We start from the raw sequence: 22229 nt of genomic DNA, 5'->3' as shown, positions 1-22229 counted from the left end.
CTTAAAATCCTAAGAAGTACTTCAACTCCCCCATCATAGACATCTCGAATTTTTGTGTCATGATCCTACTAAATTCCTCACATGTAGATTCGTTAGTAGACCCAAATATAATATCATCAATAAAAAGATCAAAGTTAGGGTTCAAAATAAAGGAGCAAAAGAAACCGAAGAAAACCCTGGTCTGACGCAACGGACAATGTCTGGTGCACCACCGGACAGTGTACGATGCACCAGGGACGATCGACTCAAACTCTTCACCTTCGGGTTTCTGGAGAGTCGCTCCGCTATAATTCACCGGACTGTCCGGTGTGCCAGCGGAGCAACGGCTATCGAGCGCAACGGTCAACTCCAACGGTCACCTGCAAACGTGAACAGTGCGCGGACAGTTCGCGCAGAGTCAGAGCAGCGCCAGAAGGCGCACCGGACAGTGAACAGTGCATGTCCGGTGCGACACCAGACTGTCTGGTGCCCCAAGATGTCAGAGCTCTAACGGTCGAAACCGTCAGAACCCTAATGGTTGGGTGACGTGGCTGGCGCACCGGACTGTCCGGTGCGCCCATCGACAGACAGCCTCCCCAACGGTTGGTTTGGTGGTTGGGGCTATAAATACCCCCAACCACCACCACTCCAAGCATCGAAGTTTTTCAGACATCTCATTCAATACAAGAGCTAGTGCAATCAATACAAGACACAATTCAAAAGAATCAAAGCCTCTCCAAGTCCTAAATCCACTCCAAACTAATAGTGACTAGAGAGAGAGAGTTTTGCTTGTGTTCTTTGAGCTCTTGTTCTTGGATCGCTTTCTTCTTCCCCATTCTTGTTCTTCAAGCACTTGTAATCAAAGCAAGAGACACCAATTGTGTGGTGGTCCTTGTGGGGTCTAAGTGACCCGTTTGATTAAGGAGAAAGCTCACTCGGTGTAGGTGACCGTTTGAGAGAGGGAAAAGGTTGAAAGAGACCCGGTCTTTGTGACCACCTCAACGGGGATTAGGTTCATTGGAACCGAACCTCGGTAAAACAAATCACCGTGTCATTCGTTTTCATTTCTTGGTTGATTTGTTTTCTCTCTCTTTCGGACTCGGATTTATTTCTAACGCTAACCCTGGCTTGTAGTTGTGATTTAAGTTTATAAATTTCAGTTTCCGCCTATCCACCCCCCTCTAAGTGACTTTCAGACAGGTTAATATGACCACATGCGCAGACAGTCTAGGCCACATGGTCGGATCGTCCAGTCGTGGCCAGTTGCTATATATGGTGGTCAACAGTTGGGTCAGGTTTTTTCTAGGTTGAGTTGGTTTTTGTGTCAAAAATTATGACTCGTATTTGTCCATTGTATTAGTCGGATCAGGGTGTTTTCTTTATAGGTCAGGTCAGACGGTTCATACTCACGTCTAGTATCCAATCTCCACTACTACTAATCTATTGTTCATGTCGTCCTGTGTGATGCGGCTCCGTTGCTCACCCGCCGCTAGAGAGACTCTATATTTTATTCTATAAAATTTAAGGATTGAATCAGATTAAGTTCGAACTTTATTCTTATTTATTCTTAAACAAAAATTAATTAAAAGTTCTAATTTATCGTAAAAATATTTAGATCATAATCTATTATCACCCCCTACCCACCGTCAAACACAACTCCGCCGGCACGACAAACACGAGAGACAGTCATTTCCCGCAGGAACGAGATGCCATAGCCTCGTGACAGCACCTTTGTTGTCTGCTAATGGATGTTGAAGATTTATTCCTTGCCAAGGAAATGGTTACAACTGCTAATTGGTAATTAGCATTTTTTACTGTCGTCTTAGACCATGTTCCAAATCTTTAAAACTAATAGATAGCGGCTAAAATTAACTAAGAGGTTTAGAACGGGTAAGCTAATACACTAACTAATTATTAGTTATACATCTCATATAGCTATTAGTTGTTAGTTGCTTTTACTTAGCTAAAATCAGCTAACTTACTAGATGAATAATAATTAGTTCTAGTGGTTTGGGTGGACCTTCCGAACAAAGTGGTATTACAGTATAGGATAAATGGAAACCATTTCTCTGCAGTAACTCCTGGCCACTGGCGTGTGGGGCCAGACGCCGATCGGCCCTGCACGTCAGTGTCTGGTTGATAGGTACTTTCCTGGAAGTTACTTTAGAGGAGTCGGCTCCAAGAGAACTATATCACATCACTTACATCAAAGTTTGCTCCGGATCTTGACGACGCCCCTTCATCAGATATCAATTCACTTACTCAAGAATGCCTCCTCATCGTAAATCATTTGTTCTTTTAAAAACTTTTAGTTAACATCAAAAAAACATACCACTTTATAATCTACCAGTTTAAATCTTACAAACGCACCTAGTCAAATAACCCCAACATCCATAACCTCTACTAAATAAATCAAACAATTTGCATCCAAACTTAACGCATCATAAAAAAACAACGGTTCATATCGTTGGATAACAATCATATCTTTTATCCATTAAAATTTAATGGACAATATTATTTGGATCATCTCTCATCCCTCTCCCACCCCAACCCCCCACGTCACCGTCGTCGTTAACCCCTCCACTCCCTTGGATCGTAGCGTTATACGACTATATATTAGTTATAGTTCAAATACATCTGATTACATAATTAAACAGATAGAATATATGAATCGTAACAACGATTAAAGATTAAATAACTTGAGCATAATAATTTAAACTAGGTAATTTATAAATAAAAATATGTAACTTAAATATTAAAACAAAATAAATTGTAAATAAGATAAAACCAAGTAATTTATATGGTTTTCATTTTTTTTTTGAAATTCAAATGGTTAAAAAAACAACTACATCACATATGTAGACTAATCAGAAAAACTAGGTCATTAAAGTTGGTTGTTACTAACCGGTTCATTTAATGCTATGATCGATGTCGATCGATTGGAATCGATCGGTTCGAACGGTCGGCACCGCAGTTGGTAAGGTCCTTGCATCAGTGACAGTGTTAAGTGTTAACCATACTGTTCTTCGATTCAAATTTCAACTATTTCTAAAAACTGGATTTAACCGAATTTTACCCGAATTTCGCATTTCTCGATCGATTTACATTATCAAATTTGACTAACTGGATTTCATTGCTTATTGACAGAATTCCGGTGATTTTTGTCCGAAAAACACAGTTTTGTTAGAAAAAATAAAAATCGTAGAATTTGTCTGTATTTTATTCAAATCACCTGCACAATAAATAACAATATATTCACAAATAATTTGATGTACAAAAATATATAAACCATACATTTGGAAGTAGAAAACCATAATTTGAGTGTAACACACATCAATAGAGGGTTACAGTTGTGTCATACAAGTACATATAAAGTTTTCAGAACATAGATTTCCAATAACACAAATTATAACACAAAACAATAGTCGAATGATAATGCATCCACATATTCAACTGAAATCATAATATCCAGACATGTTAGAAGCATCTGAGTGTGATATACGATTACAATCATATCATAAAATGATACAAGTACATATGAAGTTTTCCATAACATAATTCTTCACACAAATTATATCTATACATCAGTGTGAGACCGTAAAATATAGATGAGAGTGCCTTAGATACTATTGGATGCGAATATATGTATGGTGGTTTGTCGTACCTATATTACTAGCATCTCAACTCGATTTGTTAACGAGCTAGCTCGATCCGAGCTCAAGCCAAATCGTTACCTCGAATGAGCTAGCATCTGTCAGTAAAACTAAGCAGTCACTTGTGTTGGATTAACTAATAAATAATCATTTATGTTAGCTTTGGTGTTTAATTAATGTGATGTAATAATTTACGAGTGCTATAACTATTTTCTATTGTTAAATTAGTCTATAATTAATTAACAATTGGTTATATTGTTGTCTTATCGGATAATTGGTTATATTCTAGTCTAGAATTACTCTTTGGTTATATTGGTTGCGTGTAAATGAGGAGTACTACGACCGTAAGTTTGTGACCTCACGATACCGTATCTAGTCGAAAACATATAGGGGCTGTTTGGTTGCTCCTGCTAAAGTTTAGCCCGGGTCACATCAAGCGTTTGACTTTTAAATAGGAGTATGAAATATAGACCCAACCAACTGGACTAGATTCGTCTCGTCTTTTAATCTTCGGCTGACAAATTAGTTTTATAATCCGACTACATTTAATACCCGAAACGGAGGTTCAAACATTCGATGGGACAGGGGCTAAATTTTAGAGGGGTGTAACCAAACACCCCCGTAGTCCAAAACTGCAGGTTAATGGGTCTATGACCTAATTTTTTGGGACACCAAAACATAAAAATTTGGAAAACAAATATATTCTCTAGACTCATAGGAACCCCTATAGATTTTCCCAAATTATTTTTGATTTTTAAAATTCAATCTTTTGAACCGAAAAAATTCAAAATTTTACACAGATCTTGATTCTGTGCAGTGCTGGTGATGGGAAAAAGCGAAAAACCATCGGTATGTTTTTGACAAATATGAAAATGGGACAAAAACAACATGTGTGTTTTTTCGACCGTTTCCGCTTTTCTTGTTTTAGTCACAATAGCTCGTTTTTATCCACATATGATATCTCATTTTAGATAATACATGAACAAATCATAATTGATTATATCATATCTCAACAAATTAACCCGTAATGAATTATTTTTCTTTGATAGTCATATGTACATTACAATATTTCGCTTCCATATGTATGGATGTGATGTTTTAATCGATTGCAACACTACTTTTATTTTTATACTCTATGTGACAATTATTTCCGCTTTTATTTACATCTTATTCCGATCTGTTATCGATATCGATTTGTTCCGTCCCGTTTTTATCTTATTTCTGATAGTTCCAATTTAATCTTATTTTCGAAATAAAGTATGAAAATAAAAATAAGAGAGATTGTTACGTTCGATCCGGTTTTGAACCCTAGCTATACTTGCCCGTTGTTGCAACTGGCCGGCCATTCCATAGGCGGGCACAGTCAGCACTCAGCAGTGACAGAGTGCGCGTGCGACACACAGTTTCAAATTTCAAAACTGAAACGGGCGGCTATAAACAGAACCCGCTGCTCCCAGGAGCCTCACGCAGATAAATTCACCCACATCAATGGGGCCCAAATATTTATAACCATCTATTGGTCCCACATGTTCGTGTCACAACATCCTCTACCGCAGGTAAAGATAGCCGTCTCGCCAAGACCCCGAGCCCGCCGGCTCCGCGGGACCCGCCGCCAGCTCACACCCACCGTTGCCGGCCGCTGAGCCGTTCGAAGCCAAAACGGTCGTTAACCACCCAGGCTGCGCCGTCGGCTACCATCACGCCGTTAGCCCCGAACCAGACGGCGGCTAGGTCTTCCGCGCCGCGCCGCGCCATCACGGGCCGGCCGCGGCCGCCTCTCCCACGCTGCCTATAAAAGCCGCCGCGAGGCTGAGCAGCATTATCGCTTCAGCTCGGCGTCTTCACAAACGCCGGCGCAAACTCTCGCCCGAGCCCGACAGATCTTCAATTCCCCATTCCGCCCACCGATCGACCTTCACGCCAGTCTCGGTCTCTTCCGAAGGCGTCGCGCGCGGTTGTTTGAGAGGAGAGGAGGAAGATGAGGGAGTGCATCTCCGTCCACATCGGGCAGGCCGGCATCCAAGTCGGCAACGCGTGCTGGGAACTTTACTGCCTCGAGCACGGCATCCAGGTGCGACCGGCTCGTATTCTCTTCCTTGAAAAGCATCTCCATCACCATCTTCGATTGTTTTCTGATCTGTCGTCGAGGAGTGCTGCAATTTGCAGTTGCAGGGCGTTAGTACTCGAATCGGGGTGAAGTACTGAAGTGGCTTAGGTTAGGGTTTTTTTTTCGTCAGATCTGTTGCTAGTACTACTAGGATCTGAAATTTCCTGCACGATTTAAGCTGCCACCATCCTGTGTTTTAGGTGTATCGTGGATTTCGTTTGTTAATACTTTGCGGCAGAAATAACAGGATGTTCCGATCGAATTTGGCATCTCGTATTTGTTGATGGTCACGCCAATTCTTGACAGATTGCGATGTCGTAATAAGTCATCTGCCGTTCCGTGACCGGTTTGGATCTGGTTTGTGTGTGGATGAACTGCGCTATCTTTGTTTCTGTTATTGTCGACTAGGAATTGATTGAATTCGCCTTTTACTATTTCGTGAATCAAGCTCTGATTCTGTAACTTTTACTCATGTTGTTTTCATTTCTTCGGCCTGATCCAAAATTTTCCAGTGGAACGATGCTTTCTTTTGTGCTGTACAACTGCAATATTTCGTGACTCAAGCTCTGATTCTGTAAAATTTACCCATGTTGTTCCCATTTCTCAGATCTGATGCAGGAATGACGCTTTAGTTCTAGTTTGTGCTGTGCAACTGTAATACGACTGTACTGAAATTTCTCTCTCCTATGAATTTGAGATGCTCGCCTGCCTTCTGATTCAAATACTTATTACACTAATGGCACCTCGCAATCATGTTCCTTTGATCGTTTTATGATCTGAACCACATTAAACACCTTTCTATTTCACGCAGCCTGATGGCCAAGTGCCTGGAGATAAGACCGCGGGACATCACGATGATGCCTTCAGCACCTTCTTCAGCCAGACTGGTGCTGGGAAGCACGTTCCCCGTGCAATCTTCGTTGATCTAGAACCCACTGTGATCGATGAGGTGCGCACTGGCACGTACCGCCAGCTCTTCCACCCTGAGCAGCTCATCAGTGGCAAGGAGGATGCCGCTAACAATTTCGCCCGTGGCCACTACACAAGTAATTAGCCTTCCACAGAATTAGCTCATCTCAGCTCACACTGTTTGATTGATCGCTGATGATGCCAATCACGCTCTTGTTCCTGTAGTTGGCAAGGAGATTGTTGATCTGTGCCTTGACCGTATCCGCAAGCTTGCTGACAACTGCACCGGCCTCCAGGGCTTCCTGGTCTTCAATGCCGTTGGTGGTGGCACTGGCTCTGGCCTTGGTTCTCTCCTCCTTGAGCGCCTGTCTGTGGAGTACGGCAAGAAATCCAAGCTGGGCTTCACTGTGTACCCATCTCCCCAGGTGTCAACCTCTGTTGTGGAGCCTTACAACAGCGTGCTCTCCACTCACTCACTCCTGGAGCACACTGATGTCTCCATCCTGCTCGACAACGAGGCCATCTATGACATCTGCAGGCGCTCCCTCGACATTGAGAGGCCCAACTACTCCAACTTGAATCGCCTTGTGTCTCAGGTAGGACAATTGCATTATCCCAGCTGGGGGTTGTGCTCTGGTTTTGTTCATACATCCTTGAAACCGTTGCTAAAATGTATGTGTAAACTGTTGCGCAGGTGATCTCATCGCTGACTGCTTCTCTGAGGTTCGATGGTGCCCTCAATGTGGATGTGAACGAGTTCCAGACCAACCTGGTTCCTTACCCGAGGATCCACTTCATGCTCTCCTCCTACGCACCGGTGATCTCTTCTGCGAAGGCCTTCCACGAGCAGCTGTCTGTGGCGGAGATCACCAGCAGCGCGTTCGAGCCGGCTTCCATGATGGTCAAGTGCGACCCACGGCACGGCAAGTACATGGCTTGCTGCCTGATGTACCGCGGCGACGTGGTGCCCAAGGACGTGAACGCCGCGGTGGCCACCATCAAGACGAAGCGCACCATCCAGTTCGTGGACTGGTGCCCGACGGGGTTCAAGTGCGGCATCAACTACCAGGCGCCGACAGTGGTGCCGGGTGCCGACCTCGCCAAGGTGCAGCGCGCGGTGTGCATGATCTCCAACTCCACCAGCGTCGTCGAGGTGTTCTCCCGCATCAACAGCAAGTTCGACCTCATGTACGCCAAGCGCGCGTTCGTGCACTGGTACGTCGGCGAGGGCATGGAGGAGGGGGAGTTCTCCGAGGCACGCGAGGACCTGGCCGCCCTGGAGAAGGACTACGAGGAGGTCGCCGCAGAGGGCGGCAGTGATGACGGTGACGAGGAGGAGGAATACTGATCTGCTTGCATGAATCTGTTTGGCTGTCGAGCCAGGTTGTGGTGTTGAAAAACCTTTGTTTGTGTCCTGGCCCCCCTGGGTAATGTTTGGGTGTTTCCTTCCATCATCACTTGCTGAACTGCTCTAGTATTTGCATTTGTAATTGAAGTCTGTCGCTTTAAGCACTCTTGGTTCTAAAGATCTCTGTGCTTTTGGGGGGTGTTTTTGCATTGCCCCAGATTCCAATAAACTCACCAAATTCGGGTCGTGCGTAGTAATTTAGTTCCCCGGAGGCGACGGTCTCAAATATGGTCTCAAGGTCATTGTGTTTTTTTAAAGCAGTAGTAATTTAGTTTCTAACTACATCCGTTCTAAATTATAATTTGACTTTTTTACTCTAAGACCGATAGGTCTTATTCAAAAAAAAATGCAGACAAAATGAAAAATTCAAGCCAGATAAATAATAATTATGAACTTTATTAATGAAATGAGTTGGCCAAACTTAATATAATAAATGTTTAAACGAAGTATAAATTAGAACGGGTAAGTTACTAGGTAGTATAAGTTACGCAGGAGATTTAATCATTTCTTTCTTGCCATCCCCAGTCCAAGAAAAACAGACATTCAACCAACCAAAATGGGGCGACCAATGTTTGAGTGGCCAAATCGGCAGTTTGGCTAACCAAATATGGGTTGACTAATCGATGGATAAATTGCAGTCCCGTCTGTCAACGAGAAGTCGAGAACGAGGCAGAGTAAAAGATTTTGCAAAAGGTTCGATCTTCGTTGCTGTAAGCTTGCTCTTACTGTTTTTCTTTCCTTTGCTGTTGCTGATGTGTATCGAACCAACTGAACCTACAAATGAGAGCCGATAGAGCAGACACTGTTCGTCTCTCGAAACGAGAGCCGATAGAGCAGAACACTTCAGAAAAAAGTTCCCAAACTTGAGGTGAACTACAAAAAAAAAAGAGAGAGAAAAATCATAGTTCAGCAGCATTGTGTAAGAGCAATATGCAAAAAATTGCTTTCGTTGAGAGTTGAACTCAAGACCTCCCGCTTACTAAACGGGTGCTCTAACCAACTGAGCTACGAAAGCTTTTGTTTTAAAATATGAAATAGTCATATATATATAAATGTAACACTTGTCAGATATTTTTGTTCAAATGCATAGATAAGGAGACACTTATAGACCCTCCAATCTACAAAACAATATACTCCATACATGTTTTCCAAGACATCACCTCCTCTCAGTTTTACCAGAAGTATATACACTATAGACCAGCCCAACTGTATCCTGCAATGTCCCAAGTTCAAAATTTTGGTACCAGCCCCGTTTGTTTCAAAATAAACGACATTTACAACAAGCTAATCAGTTTAAACGTTGTTTGTTTTAAAACGGAGTCGGAAACAAGCATGTGAACATTCACCAAATCACTGTGCCATGAGCACAGCGTTCTGTTTCATTGTATACAAAATAAGGTGTGACTGAAAACAGCTCAGTGCTACAGAAGGGATTTTCCCATCAAAGAACATCTGGTGCCACCTTTAGCAAGGCAATGAACAAAACACACAGATGGTGCCAAGGTACAAAAACATCGTACCTAAGTTATGATACATCGTTTGCTTATTCATCAGCTAGTTGAGCAAAATATGGAAAATGGAAGAACCCAGTTTATCAACAAGCTAGTCAACAACAACAACAACAACAACAAAGCCTTTTTGTCCCAAGCACGTTGGGGTAGGCTAGAGATGAAACCCCGTATGAAAACCTCAGAGCTCAACCCCCAAAGAACAGAAAAGGGAAACAAAGGCAAAGGAGAACCGAAAACAACGAAACGGGGAAACACATAAACGAGATAAAACCCACAAGGACCAGCAAGATCTAAAATGGACACAAGAAAAGGTCAAACGATTAAGGAGGAAAAGCGAAACTATCAATCAGGGTTCTGGCACGTGAATTGCACACTTCCACCCCTTCCTATCTGCAAGCTAGTCATATAAATAAAATTGAAAGCCATATTTAAATATATTAATGCTAAAAATACCACAACAAAAATTAACAATAGTTATAATTTTTTTTAATAAGACACGTCGGTCAAACCTTGAGTAAAAATGTGAAACGAATTATAAATTGGGGCAGAGTGAGTAGGTTGAAAGAGTCCGTTTAAAATATCTTTAAGAGAAGGGACTACATACATCGAGCGAGAATTTCGATCCCACATAGATTTTACTTAAGGCTAGTATGAGTGGAATTTATGTTTTAAAAACAAAATTTATCTCTAAAACTTATTTTATGATATAACTTTTGTGATATTTATTTAATAATATATATCACAGCAATTTACTTAATGATCGTAAAACTCTAATTATTAATAAAACTATCTATTATTGAAACTAGCCTAAAACACTCTCGACTCACTAGGTTTGTATGATAATTAATTAGTGTATGGACTAAGTAAAATACTAATGTTGCATTATAGTTAATGAAGGGAGTTAAATATGATTTCTTATATACTCCCTTGACCTAAATTGTAGGTTACTGCGGCTTTGCATAACTTTTAACTTATATTTAGATATATTGTATAATGTATAGAAAAAATTATACATCTAAAAGTCAGAAGACCATATAATTAAAAAATAACCATATTATGCAAAATTTAATTTTAATAAATAAACTATCTATTAATTATATTGTTTTACTCGTAATGCCTATTTAACTTGATAAATATAAAATCCATCTTATAATTTATGCAACTTTCAGTTTTCTTAGGATTGGAACGCAAGACTTCACTATTAACATTCACTCAAATCCACGTACAACTTGAGTTACATGACAGATGTGACTATGCAACTGACGTTGTTTTCAAAAATAGAAAAACTTATATTATATATTTGACACTTAAGGTGATCTTAAAAAAAGTTATTAGCTTTAAAGTTGTGTATCTTGTAAATTATTGTATGTTTGATATTGACTTCATCTTCAGCTGACAATGTTAATCATACTGAATCTGATAACTTATATTGCATAGTTAGACTCACAAATCATTGAAATCAAAAGATTACCAGCTATAAAGTTTTAGATGTCTTTTCCTAGGATTGTTTGTGTTATTGTCTTCTGTCTGAACTAGATATGCTTTTTACTTCAACATAATAAAAAACACCATCATGTTTGCCTTTATAATTTAACCATTAATACACCAACTTATAAGTCCAACACTTAGCACACTTGTTAGTTTTTTAATTACATTGTTATTTAATTATAACCCACTAAATGGATAGGTACACTTACACACGAGCATTACTGTTCTATGTTTAACACAAAATATTCAATATTTTCTTCAGAAATTTCATAAGGATTAAATTGTTTTTATTTTATAAAAAATGTCGTTATGCCTTCTTGGTTTGTGAAATTGTCATATATTCGTGCGAAAATGGCTTCCATTAGTAGAAAATTATTTAAGCGCAATAAAACATTTTAAAATAACATTACTTTATTATAGTATAATATATACTTACAAATATCATTATTATTCCTGCTATTGAATATATATGTTGTACTCCTCCGTTTTGAATTACAAGTAATTTTAACTTTTTTACATATATTTCACTATATATCTAGACATCTAGTAAAATCGATGCATCAAAAACCAAATTCGGGTCGTCGAAGGCTCGACGCCTTGCCCGACTAGCACATTTCCTTCCCCGGAGGCGGCGGTCTCAAATATGGTTTACGGTCATTGTAAGCAGTAGTAACTTTAGTTTCTAATGCATCCGTTCCAAATTATAATTTGACTTTTTTACTCTAAGACTGGTAAGTCTTATTCAAAAAAATTGCAGAAAAAATGAAACATTCAAACCAAATAAATAATGTAAAAAAGTTATGAACTTTATTAATGAAACGAGCTGGCTAAACCTTAATGTAAAAAAGTTAAACGAATTATAAATTAGAACAGATAAGTTACTAGGTGAGTTACATGGGAGATTTAGAGCATGTTTGGTTCCCTGACTAATTTGTCATACTTTGTGTAACTTTTTTGCTTAAAGTTAGTTATTCAATTCGGATTGTGGTACAATTAGCTACGAACTAAACAGTACTTTAATCATTTAGTCCAAGCAAAAACAGACATTCAACCAACCAAAATGGGGCGACCAATTTGAGTGGCTAAATCGGCAGTTGACTTCTGGCTGTAGCTGACGCACGTGGCACGCCAAAGTTTCTAGGCTAACCAAATATGGGTTTAGAACTAATCGATGGCTAAATTGCAATCCCGTCAATCAATGAGAAGTCAGAACCAAGCAGTAACCGTGTATTTGGTTAGCGGGTCAATGCGGGTTGGAACAGGTTCAATCCATAACAACACGCGCTTGATTTAAAAGGCTCGTGTATTAGGTTGGTTCAGGATCGAAATACTTCTTGAAATTGTGAGTTTTGGTGATTCCTCAAAAACAAACGAAACATTTCGACCCACTTACTCTCCACCATCCCGTCATTCATGTCTTATCCACTCGACACGAGCATAAGGGCGTGTCGCCACTACTAGCCTGCTAGGACGAGGGCCCCCCTCCGACGTTAATACCACGCCTACCTCACATCGTGAGTCCCCCACTGGCCTGCCCTCCAGCGTGTTGGCCTCCGTCAGTGCCGTCAGACTCTCCCACTGGCTTGCTGCACCTCCCACCAGCAGTCCCCCGCTAGCCTACCCTCTGATGCTAGGGTAAGCACAACCCACGAGCCTGTCGTCGAACAATTAAAGGTCAGTGATCATCATCGTCTAGATAAGTCTGCTAGTCATGGCAAATGTTACAAATAAAATGCATCTTGATGTTGTTGGGATGTTTCTTTAATGATGACTGGAATGTAATAGTGAGACCTCATCGCTAAAAATTTATGACTTGGTCAATAATGGCTTTAATTTATGTATATCTTGTGCTTATGGATTTCTCAAATATTAAAATAGTGTCGGTTTTATTTATTTTGAATTTTGCCATCTTTATCATTCTCATTATAGTAATATGATCAAGAAGGTGATCATATTGAGTTCATCTCTCATTTATCGCTCATCACGAAACAAACAAGAGATGGTGCATACTCCAACCCATTTTAACCCTGTAATCAAACAACAAACTATGTTCAACTTGTTACTGAAAGCAAATAAGGAACGGGTCCGATCCAACCCAGAAAAATGGTTGGCTCTGACTCAACCCACTTCGTTCCAAAACCAAACACATACTAAAAGATTTTGCAAAAGGTTCGGTCTTTGTTGCTATTTGATAAGTTGCTTTTCTTTCCTTGGCTGTTGCCGCAGGCTGCGGTTGCTGAACAGTATTGATTTATTGTTGTCATTGTTGCAGCCGTTCGGACCACGAGACATCGCTGGTCTCTAAAAACGAGAGCCGATAGAGCTGAAAACTTTAGAAAAACTTCCCAAACTTCAGGTGAACTACCAAAAAAAGAGAAAAAAAAAACTATCAAAAAAAAGAAAAAAAATCAAAGGTCAGCTGAACAGTAAAAACAACATGAAAAAAAAAAGCTTTCGTTGAGAGTTGAACTCAAGACCTCCCGCTTACTAAACGGGTGCTCTAACCAACTGAGCTACGAAAGCTTTTGTTTTTATTTGAAATAGTCATCAACATAAACTGAACACTTGTCCGATATTTTCCTTTAAATATATATAAGGAGACACTTAAGATGCGTTGGTTGAAGAGTGGAGAAGAATGCAGTGGCTCTATTTATATTATTTGGTGTTTGGTTTTGAACAAAATAAGAGCGGAGCGGCTCCTGAAGTCTCTATTTAGAAATTTATCATAAATATTTGAAATGCTCCCGCTCCACAAAAAATGACCGGATGCAAGCACTCTCCTCGCTCTCCTCCCCTCTATACTCATATGACTCTCCAACAAAACAAAGAACAGAGTGACTCCACTATATTCTACTCTTTAACTAAACAAAAAATAGAGCGACTATGTTCTGTTAGCCAAATACAGAATAGAATGTCTCTATTATCAAAAACTAGAATGAAGCTGCTCTATTCTCAAAAACTAGAATAAAGCTACTCTATTCAAGTTAACTCTCCAACCAAACACACTCTAAGACCCTCAAATCTACAAAAAATAATATACTCCGTATATGTTTTCCAAGACACCACCTCCTCTCAGTTTTACCAAAAGTTTCTCAACGCTTCATGTGCAAGGACATAGATAGGCAGACACGTATATATACTATAGACCAGCCCACCCCAACTGTATCCTACAATGTCCCAAGTTCAAAATTTTGGTACCAGCCCCGTTTGTTTCAATTTTCAAAATAAACGACATTTACAACAAGCTAATCAGTTCAAACCTTGTTTTGTTTTAAAACGGAGTCGGAAACAAGCATGTGAACATTCACCAAATCACTGTGCCATGAACACAGCGTTCTGTTTCATTGTATACAAAATAAGGTGACTGAAAACAGCTCAGTGCTACAAAAGGAATTTTCCCATCAAAGAACATCTGGTGCCACCTTTAGCAAGGCAATGAACAAAACACACAGATGGTGCCAAGGTACAAAAACATCGTACCTAAGTTATGATACATCGTTTGCTTATTCATCAGCTAGTTGAGCAAAATATGGAAAATGGAAGAACCCAGTTTATCAACCATAATGGAAGACAGATTCAGCGATAGAGGCTCTCAGATCTCAAGTTCTCAGCAATCTCAGTCTCCCAGCGATCACCATTCTCAAGCAATTTCTCCTTGTCGTACAGTAGTTCCTGCATCGTTGCATGCCAAAACTTAGCAGCAAGACATGAAAAAACTTGAGATAAAACCTGCAGTGGAATGAAGTGGTTTACCTCGTGTGTCTCAGTGGCAAACTCAAAGTTAGGCCCCTCAACAATAGCATCGACTGGGCAAGCCTCTTGACAGAACCCACAGTAAATGCATTTGGTCATGTCAATATCATATCTGTGATGAGAAAAAAGCAACACAAGTTCAGAATGAAGTTTAATTGCATAAGAACAACAACAAAGACTTTGTCCCAATCAAGTTGAGGTAGACTCGAGTTGAAACCCGATATCAGCCACAAGTCCAAAAAAGAAAGAGGAAAAACTTCATTTTGATTACCTTGTGGTTCGGCGACTGCCATCTTCACGTTCTTCAGCCTCAATTGTAATTGCCTGCGCTGGGCATATCTGCTCGAATAGTCAGAATTATGTATCAATAACAGCCACCTTAATTACTACAAGAACCATCAACAATCCTAGTATAACAAAAAAAACATTTCACTATACTAAATTAGTCAGAAGTACCTCGTGTTGAAGCAAGCATATTCAATTAATATATTACTCCTTCTGTTCATAAATATATGACACAATTTATCTTTTTAAAAAAGTTTAATCACTCGTCTTATTTAAAATATTTATTCGAAAATGTAAAATTTTAAGTCACACTCAAACGACCTTAAGTGATAAAATAAATCACAACAAAATAAACGATAACACACGATTTTTTTAATAAGACAAGTGATTAAACTTTTGAAAAAAGTCAACCGCGTCATATATTTGTGAACGGATGGAGTACATTTTACCAAAGTGTTTGGTATATCTAGTATCGAGTCAGTAGAGACAAGGAACCTATAATTTTGATCTCAACATCAAGAACCACTGGTATTTATAGTTGAATGTACAATGATGATTGAATGCATAATGCCCACGCCAAAACTTTCATGACACCTTATACGAACATACTCCATATACAGCCAGAAGATAATAAGGAACACCTAAAACATTGAGCAGCAATACGACAGAAATGATTTGCTTGCAAATGACTTACGTTTCAAATTTCTTTTCAAGACATGATACTCAAAATACTAAAATTATAGTAACTTGTATGAACTCAAAAGGACATATTTGGGGTTTTGCGTCTGGTTTAGCTAAAAATCTCAGACCCCGACAGCAAAGATACCAGTAGGTAACTGGTATTTTTGGGATTTGATTTGACAACTAGCATTCGGGAAAGACAGCAAAACAACAGGTTCCTGGCTGTATTTGATCTTCATCATCTGAAGTAAGAAAACTTTAAACTTCAGTACAACTTACAGCTTCGCATAGTTTACAAGCAATGCAGCGCTCTTCCCCAGATTCATAACGTCTGAGAGCGTGCTCACCACGGAAGCGGGGGCTCAGAGGACCCTTCTCAAACGGATAGTTAATCTGCAACGCGGTGAGATAAAAGCAGTCAATGAAAACGTGCAACTACAGTACAGATTACTGTCACATGACAAATTCATCACTTACTGTGACATTTCTATCAAAGAAGTACTTGAGAGTTAGCATCAAGCCACGGACCATTTCAGTCAAAAACAATGTATTGATGCTCCTTTCAAACACTGAAACACGAAAATCACAATGAGATGTGCGTGCACGTGTTTGCTTGGGGGGGGGGGGGGGGGGGGGGGGCAGCAATAAACAAAATTGGCAACAACCATACTCTTGTCCAATGCACAGAAAGACATTATCAGAAACTCACCAGCATTCCAATCTTTTGCGAGATCTTTTGCAAGCTGTTCTTTCTCCTCATCCTCTGGTGATTAAATAGGATTCAAAACTCAGAGAACAGTAACACTGAGCACATTTAAATTAAGGGATTAAACAATCAGAGAACAGTAACACTGAGCAAATTTAAATTAAGTATGCAAACACATAGGAGGACATGAAAATCGAAGTGTGAATAAATAAAGCTCATATGGTAGTATGCCTAATCACTCATCAACTTCAAATGTGAAGTTCAACAGGCCATCCTAAAAATAAACCAAGACGGCAAGGCACAGCTTCATGTTGAGAATTAAATGTTGGCTGAAACTTGAAACTCAAATTTAACTGGTAACCCAAAACTCATCCTGAAAAGTTTCATATACTGCTCTTTTGCACTGCCGAAGGTACCAAAATCCATCAACAGATAACTAATTGCAAACTCATACAGAACCGCATTGAATTATCCTCATCAGTTTCTGATTTCAATTTTCAAGTTCAGCAGTCTGTCCTATTTGATCGCGTCATGTTGATTGAAACAAAGACATACAATCAATCAATAACCCAAGACCAAAAGGTTTCATACATCCCTCAATTCACTGCTGTTGCACACTACTCGTAACATGTAGTTAACCAGCGCATTATTTTTGTGTACCGATACTGGAAAACGGCCCAATAGAAAGGGGAGAGCAGTGACCTTTGAACCGCTTGGGAATCCCCGCGTTCATGTAGGTACGGAGGTGCCCTTGCATCGCCGACGCGGCCGGCCCGAGCTGCGCCTGGAACAAACACCAGCACCACAAAGTCACACGCGCATCGCAACGCCAGCACCCATGGAGGGCAAGGCTCGATCTAAGAATCCGCGAGCAAATAGAGGGATCTGGACTCTAGAAGCGCCGGGCACGAAAATATAAGGCTAGGGATTTCGTACCGTTTGCCTCGCGCGGAGCGCCTGCGCTGCCTGCCGGGCTAGGAGCGACGCCATGGTGGTGCGACCTCACCGGCCACGAAGTTGCGGAGGCGATGACCTCGGACAGAAACGAGGACGTGCCGGCGTAGAGCGGCCGGTGCTGGGCTGCGGCCTGCGGTAGTGGATGCGGAGATGGCCGGGTGGACGAGGAAAAGGAGGAGACGTGCTGCAGATGCGGGTTGACGGTGGGCTGGCTTGTGTCCCATAGCGCGACAGGGGCCCAAGCGGATAAAGGCGGCCCAAACACAGTTTCATAACATTTTATACAATAGACTATGCAGCAATTTCACAAAAAATGATATAAAAATTCACAAGAAATGTAGAATTTATGACATTTTTTATTTTTTCCCCAAAAGGGTCCTATTTTGTTTATAGAGTAGAGTTTAGAATAAAAAATACTCACTCCGTCCTAAATTATAATTCGTTTGACTTTTTTTGTTAAGTTTGAGCGGCTCATCTTATTCATTTTTTAAGAAAAACAAAATTGAAAGCCACATTTAAAGTATATTAATGATAAAAATATCACAGCAAAAATTAACAATAGTTATGATTTTTTAATAATACACGCCGGTCAGACCTTGAGTAAAATAGTGAAATGAATTATAAGTTAGTCCGTTTAAAATATCTTTAAGGGAAGGGACTACATACATCGCAGCGAGAATTTTGATCCGACATGGATTTTACTTAAGGCTAGTATCAGTTGAAATTATGCTTTTAAAACAAATTTTATCTCTAAAACTTATTTTATCATATAACGTTTTGTGATATTTCTCTAACAATATATATATCGCAACAATTTACTTAATGATCGTAGAACTCTAACTATTATTAAAACTATCTATTATTGAAACTAGATATATTGTATAATGTATAGAAAAAAAGTATACATCTAAAAGTCAGAAGACCATATAACTAAAAAATAACCATATTAAATTATGCAAAATTTAATTTTAGTAAATAAATTATCTATTAATGATATTGTTTTACGCGTAATGTCTATTTAACTTGATAAATATAAAATCCATCTTATAATTTATGCAACTTTCAGTTTTCTTTAGATTGGAACGCAAGACTTCAATGTTAACATTCACTCAAATACACGTACAACTTGAGTTACATGACAGATGTGACTATGCAACTGACATTGTTTTAAAAAATAGAAAAAAACTTATATTATATATTTGTCACTTAAGGTGATCTTAAAAAAAGTTATTGCCTTTAAAGTGTGACACCCAGGTGTCAGTTTCGTGCTATGTCGGGAAATTTGTCCCTAACGCGAATGCTCAGTGAAAATTTCCTATTTCTCGATCGTGTCTATCTCTGCTTATCAGGATTATTCATGGAAGCTCACTGAAGTCGGAATTATTCGATCGCGAGAAACAGTCAATTTTGGAGCCTGTTAAAACTTTTATTTCTCGGAACGAATGCGAACTCGAAAATCATTTTCGAATTATAAATCTCATCTGAAGCTCATTAAATCAAACTCTCGAAGGCTGTTAATTGATCTGAGTCCGAATCTAATTCCTCGAACCTTGATCTATGTTCGACTACTTTATTCGGATCCGTACTCTCACGCGGAATTCTCAGTATGTTGTCCTCAAATAAATTCTTATCTGACTCGGCTTAATACCTCTGTGTTCGACCGAATTCAAAAATCAACCTTGAAAGGATCACGATGCCCAAGAGGGGGGGTAAATTGGGCTTTTCTAAAAATCAACACTAATTAAAACCTAAGCAAGAGCTAAACAAGAGCCCAACTTCACCCCAACAACTAGCACTAAGAATATAATACTAGAAATGTAACAAAGCTAAGATAATACTTCAAATACTTGCTAAACAAATACACAATGTAAAGTGCTTGAATTAAGTGTGGAATGTAAAGCAAAGTTTAGAAGACTCCTCCAATTTTTCCCGAGGTATCGAAGAGTCGGCACTCTCCACTAGTCCTCGTTGGAGCACCCGCGCAAGGGTATCGCTCCCCCTTGGTCCTCGCAAGAACCAAGTGCTCACTACGAGATGATCCTTTGCCACTCCGGCGCGGTGGATCCCTCGAGACCGCTTACAAACTTGAGTCGGGTCACCAACAAGATCTTCACGGTGATCACCGAGCTCCCAACGCCACCAAGCCGTCTAGGTGATGCTGATCACCAAGAGTAACAAGCCGTAGACTTTCGCTTGACCAAGAGAAGCCTAATGCAAGTGGTGTGTGCTCTAGGTGGCTCTCACTAGCGTTAATGAGGAACAAGCGTGGATTATGATTCTCTAATCTCCTCACTAGGCTTTTGGTGCTTGCAATGCTCTACCAATGTGCTGGAATAAATGTGGAGTGCAAGACATTGAATATGGTGGGTGGAGGGGGTATAAATAGCCCTCACCCACCAACTAGCCGTTACAGGCAATTTACTGCGCGATGGCGCACCGGACAGTCCGGTGCGCCACCGGTGCGCCAACGGTCACTTCCAACGGCTAGTTCTGACAGAGAGCCGTTGGACTCATGGCGCACCGGACAGTGAACAGTCCACTGTCCGGTGCACACCAGACAGTCCGGTGCGGTGTCCGGTGCACCACTAAAATTCAACTCTGAAAGCTGCGCTCTCGGGTTTCTGCGAAGGGAAAACACTCTACCGTGGACCAGCCTGGCCCCACCTGGCAGAGGGTGCACCGGACAGTCCGGTGCACACCGGACAGTCCGGTGCCCCTAAGCCAGAAACACTAAGTCTTGTTTTAGCTGATTTTCAAATCGGTTTTCGTTCTAACTTGTGTGTGAGTTCTAGAGTGACACCTAGCACTGTATATGAGTGTGATTGTGCACCAACACTACACTAGAACTCTCTTGGTCAAACTACTCATCGACAACCCCTCTTTATAGTACGGCTAAAAGAGAATAAAAGACCTAACTAAATCGCGAGTGTCCACATCTCCTTGACACTCGGACTCCATAGACCTTCACCTTTTGTTCCGTCGTTTTAGCCGTCGCTTCGAGTTCTTATCTCCGGGATTGTTTTCACGTTGTAGTACTTCTACCTGTCATGCGACCTAACTTACCATTTGTGTCACACCCGGTTTTAGAAGGCAAACCGAATGCGAACCATGTACGTGCCAGGATCAGTTATTCACGTACACAGCAGTTACTAATATGGACATCATCACACAGTGCTCAAAATAGTATTAATAAGGGAAATAGTCGATTACATCATACGTCAGAGACGTCCATATAGCTCTTACAATAAATCAAAGTGCGGAAAAGAAACGTAGATAACGCGGCCTTCACAGGCAGCCGACTGGGGGTTGCCGCTAACCCACACCTAGAACTCGTCGTAGTCTTGGAACTCCTGGAAGTCTCCTTCCACAGCTTCATCTTCGCCTGAGCAGTGGTTGCAATGCTGACAACCTAGGGGGGGTTTGGTGTGTAGAGCAAGGGTGAGTACACATCAACATACTCAGCAAGTATCCTGTTTGGCTGTAGTGGACTAGCTTTATGTGGGGATAAGTCAAGCAGTTGCTTTTAGTTGGTCAGATTATTACTTACTAGTAGAAAGCCAAGTTTTAGCATTAACCCAAGTTATTAACCCAAACGTACTCCTTTCCAAACGGAAAGAGTACCACTTACCAGCACCATAACCATGATCAAAACCATCAATCTCATATCCACCTGTACCAAAGTATCTCTGATCAAGTATCACTAATCACTGGAGCTCCCTTGGCCGCTCATAACCGTGAGCATGGCTGATATATCAGTTTCATAACACTCTGCAGAGGTTGTGCACTTTACCCACAAGCCGTGATTCCCTCTCTGGCCCGGGCTTGCAAGACCCTTATTCACTCCCGAGGTGAATGGCCAGGGATTCACTACGAAGCCTTTACAAAGATTCCCCGGGGCTGTAGCCACCCGTTAGGTTTCCTAAATGCACCGCACTCCTCCCCAAGGGGCGAACCCAAACTTGGCAGAGCGAGCCGCATACACCGAGCCCCATTGACGGCACGACGGCTAAGTGAACTACACCCCGGATCCTCTAATTATTCAGCTAAGGGCACCCCATTCCACCCTCATGGTTGCACTGTTTTCCCGGGCGGTCATCCATAGAACAGGTCCTTACGGAGAGGCACTCGAGAAACCGCTCGAGCCCCCTTGATAACCACAAGCATACATCATCATAAGATAAGGGAAAACAGCGTATCATAGATAATCTCATCATGTTCATTGATTATAGTTGAGCAATAGCATAAAGCTAAACAGTAATAATCCAACCCAGATAGGTAAACAAGGACATGGATAACAAAAGCTAGTCAATCCTTAGGTATAAATGTGTAAGCGGGAGGTGAATTAAATAATGAATAGGACAGAGATAGGTCAAGGGACACTTGCCTCCACCAAACGACTGCTGCTCAGGGGCTTCTCCTGCGGGTTCCTCGGGCTCTTCGACCGAATCGTTCTCTATGCGATTGCAAACATACATACATCCATCCACATTTAATACAAAAGAACAGTACACCATACAAGGGAACAAATAAAGTAAGTATGCATCAAGTATGACATTCGATATCGCATTTGTTATGGTTAGAAAGAAACGGGAAAGGGTCTCGCAGGGGGTTAAATCTTATGCACTAACGATCAATTACAATTGGTTCTTAACAAAAGAATTCTGTTACATATACACTAATGGAAACCTAATCACTTTAAGTTGATCAACATTGCACGAGATAAACAATTAACTACATGAATCAATTAGCATAACGGAATTTTAAATTAAACTCCCTATTTCAATAACATTAA

The 22229-nt window shown here is 40.6% G+C and overlaps 2 protein-coding genes and 2 non-coding genes across 5 annotated transcripts; 1 reads left to right on the top strand and 3 right to left on the bottom strand.

Annotated features, from left to right (window-relative positions):
- Positions 1 to 5510: 5510 nt before the first annotated feature.
- LOC542395 (Alpha-tubulin 3) lies at positions 5511 to 8251 on the top strand. Its single transcript, NM_001111970.1, has 4 exons — positions 5511 to 5703; positions 6551 to 6785; positions 6874 to 7244; positions 7343 to 8251. The coding sequence occupies exons 1-4, from the start codon at positions 5611 to 5613 to the stop codon at positions 7994 to 7996; spliced, it is 1353 nt and encodes a 450-aa protein (NP_001105440.1). The 5' UTR covers positions 5511 to 5610; the 3' UTR covers positions 7997 to 8251.
- Positions 8252 to 8997: 746 nt separating this feature from the next.
- On the bottom strand, positions 8998 to 9071 carry TRNAT-AGU (transfer RNA threonine (anticodon AGU)). The gene has a single exon. It is a non-coding gene; the product is annotated as a tRNA-Thr (tRNA).
- Positions 9072 to 9379: 308 nt separating this feature from the next.
- On the bottom strand, positions 9380 to 17685 carry LOC100282522 (NADH-ubiquinone oxidoreductase 23 kDa subunit). Of its 2 annotated transcripts, XM_008645452.3 has the most exons (9): positions 17417 to 17685; positions 17183 to 17264; positions 16484 to 16537; positions 16252 to 16343; positions 16054 to 16167; positions 15080 to 15147; positions 14809 to 14920; positions 14602 to 14727; positions 9380 to 9642 (listed from the first exon to the last, which is right to left on the bottom strand). In XM_008645452.3, exons 1-8 carry the CDS (start codon positions 17468 to 17470, stop codon positions 14632 to 14634), a joined length of 672 nt encoding a protein of 223 aa, XP_008643674.1. In that variant the 5' UTR covers positions 17471 to 17685; the 3' UTR covers positions 9380 to 9642; positions 14602 to 14631.
- On the bottom strand, positions 13505 to 13578 carry TRNAT-AGU (transfer RNA threonine (anticodon AGU)). Its single transcript has one exon. It is a non-coding gene; the product is annotated as a tRNA-Thr (tRNA).
- Positions 17686 to 22229: the final 4544 nt, after the last annotated feature.

The sequence above is a fragment of the Zea mays genome, chromosome 5 (genome assembly GCF_902167145.1).
Source record: "Zea mays cultivar B73 chromosome 5, Zm-B73-REFERENCE-NAM-5.0, whole genome shotgun sequence".
Lineage (NCBI taxonomy): Eukaryota > Viridiplantae > Streptophyta > Magnoliopsida > Poales > Poaceae > Zea > Zea mays.
Note: the sequence above shows the minus strand (reverse complement) of the source record. Positions and strands in the feature narration are given on the sequence as shown.